The sequence below is a fragment of the Chaetura pelagica genome, unplaced genomic scaffold, assembly GCF_000747805.2.
Source record: "Chaetura pelagica isolate M959 unplaced genomic scaffold, ChaPel_1.0 scaffold1372, whole genome shotgun sequence".
In the NCBI taxonomy this organism is placed as follows: Eukaryota; Metazoa; Chordata; class Aves; order Apodiformes; family Apodidae; genus Chaetura; species Chaetura pelagica.
The window spans coordinates 84,821-86,056 of NW_009952406.1; the positions used below are offsets into that span (position 1 = coordinate 84,821).

General features: G+C 61.7%; 1 protein-coding gene across 1 annotated transcript in view; it reads left to right on the plus strand.

Moving 5' to 3' along the window:
* GDF15 (growth differentiation factor 15) overlaps positions 1 to 983 on the plus strand; it is a 21,618-nt gene extending 20,635 nt beyond the window's left edge. The window contains exon 2 of the mRNA XM_010008215.1: positions 154 to 983. Within this exon, the coding sequence (XP_010006517.1) occupies positions 154 to 983 (830 nt within the window). The remainder of the gene's footprint in view (positions 1 to 153) is intronic.
* Positions 984 to 1,236: the final 253 nt, after the last annotated feature.

Genomic DNA, 1,236 nt, shown 5'->3' on the forward strand with positions numbered 1-1,236 from the left:
AGGGACGGTGTGTGATGTGGGGCTGAGGATGGGGCTGGATCTCCCCGACCCCTCGGGATCTGGGTGGTTTCCTGGAAGCAGCGGTTTGGCTGCTCAGGGGGCTGGTGGGGTGACCTGCTGGTTCTCACCTGCCTGTCCTCCCTGTCCCCACAGTGCTGCGCCAGCCCGACATCCCCTGGGGACACCCAGACCCCCAAGGACACCAGGACCCCCAGAGCCCCCCAGGCCCCCGCGGTCCCTACCGGTACCACCTCCTCCTCTCCCGCACCGAGTCTTTCCACCGGCAGCTCCAGGTGGTGCAGGCGGAGCTGAAACTCTTCCGCCAAACCCTGACATCCCCTGGCATGTCCCTGCTCAACACCTCGGTGCCCCCCCGGGTCAGCATCTACACTCTGGAAGGGGCTCACGGGACCCCCCAACTCCTGCACAGCCAAGAGCTGGGAGCTGATTCCCCAAGCCTGGACCTCACAGCAGCCATCCAGCCCTGGGCCACCGGTCCTGGGGACACGCTGCACCTGGAGCTCAGCTTCACCACGGATGTCTCAGCCATGTTGGCCACCTCAGGGGATGGGACACTGGTCCTGGAGGTGGAAACCTATGAGAACACAGCACGGGGGTCCAGGAGAGGTCGAGGGTCCAGGAAAGCCCGTGGGCTGGATGAGGAATGTGGGAAGAGCGACGGGAAGTGTTGCCTCAAGACCCTCCAGGTCTCCTTCCAGGACATCGGCTGGTCAGACTGGATCATCGCCCCCAACAGCTACCACATGAGGTTCTGCCAAGGTTCCTGTCCCCACAACTACAAGGCAGCCAGCATGCACGCCCAGATCCAGGCCCGTGTGCACGCCCTGTCCAAAGCCACCCCCCCGCCCTGCTGCGTCCCCGCTGCCTATGACCCCATGGTGCTGATGCACTACGATGGTGAGGGCAGGTTGGTCTCCACCCTCTTTGAGGACATGTTGGTCACCAGCTGCCACTGTGCCTGATGGCATCACCTGGATGAGTCCCACCATCACAGGTGGCACTGAACCTGCTCCATCCTCCACCAGCTCCAGCATCTCAAAATCCAGCCCCCGTGGCACAAAGTGCTTCCAGCTCCACCATCTCCAGAACCTCCAGTTGTTTCCCCCACCCCTCCAATCCACAAACCACCAGAACTTTTTCCTCCTCCCTTTTTTCCCTTATTTAAATCCATATTTTATTTGGTAGTGGATCCTTCCCCACCCAAGAGAGCCCAGA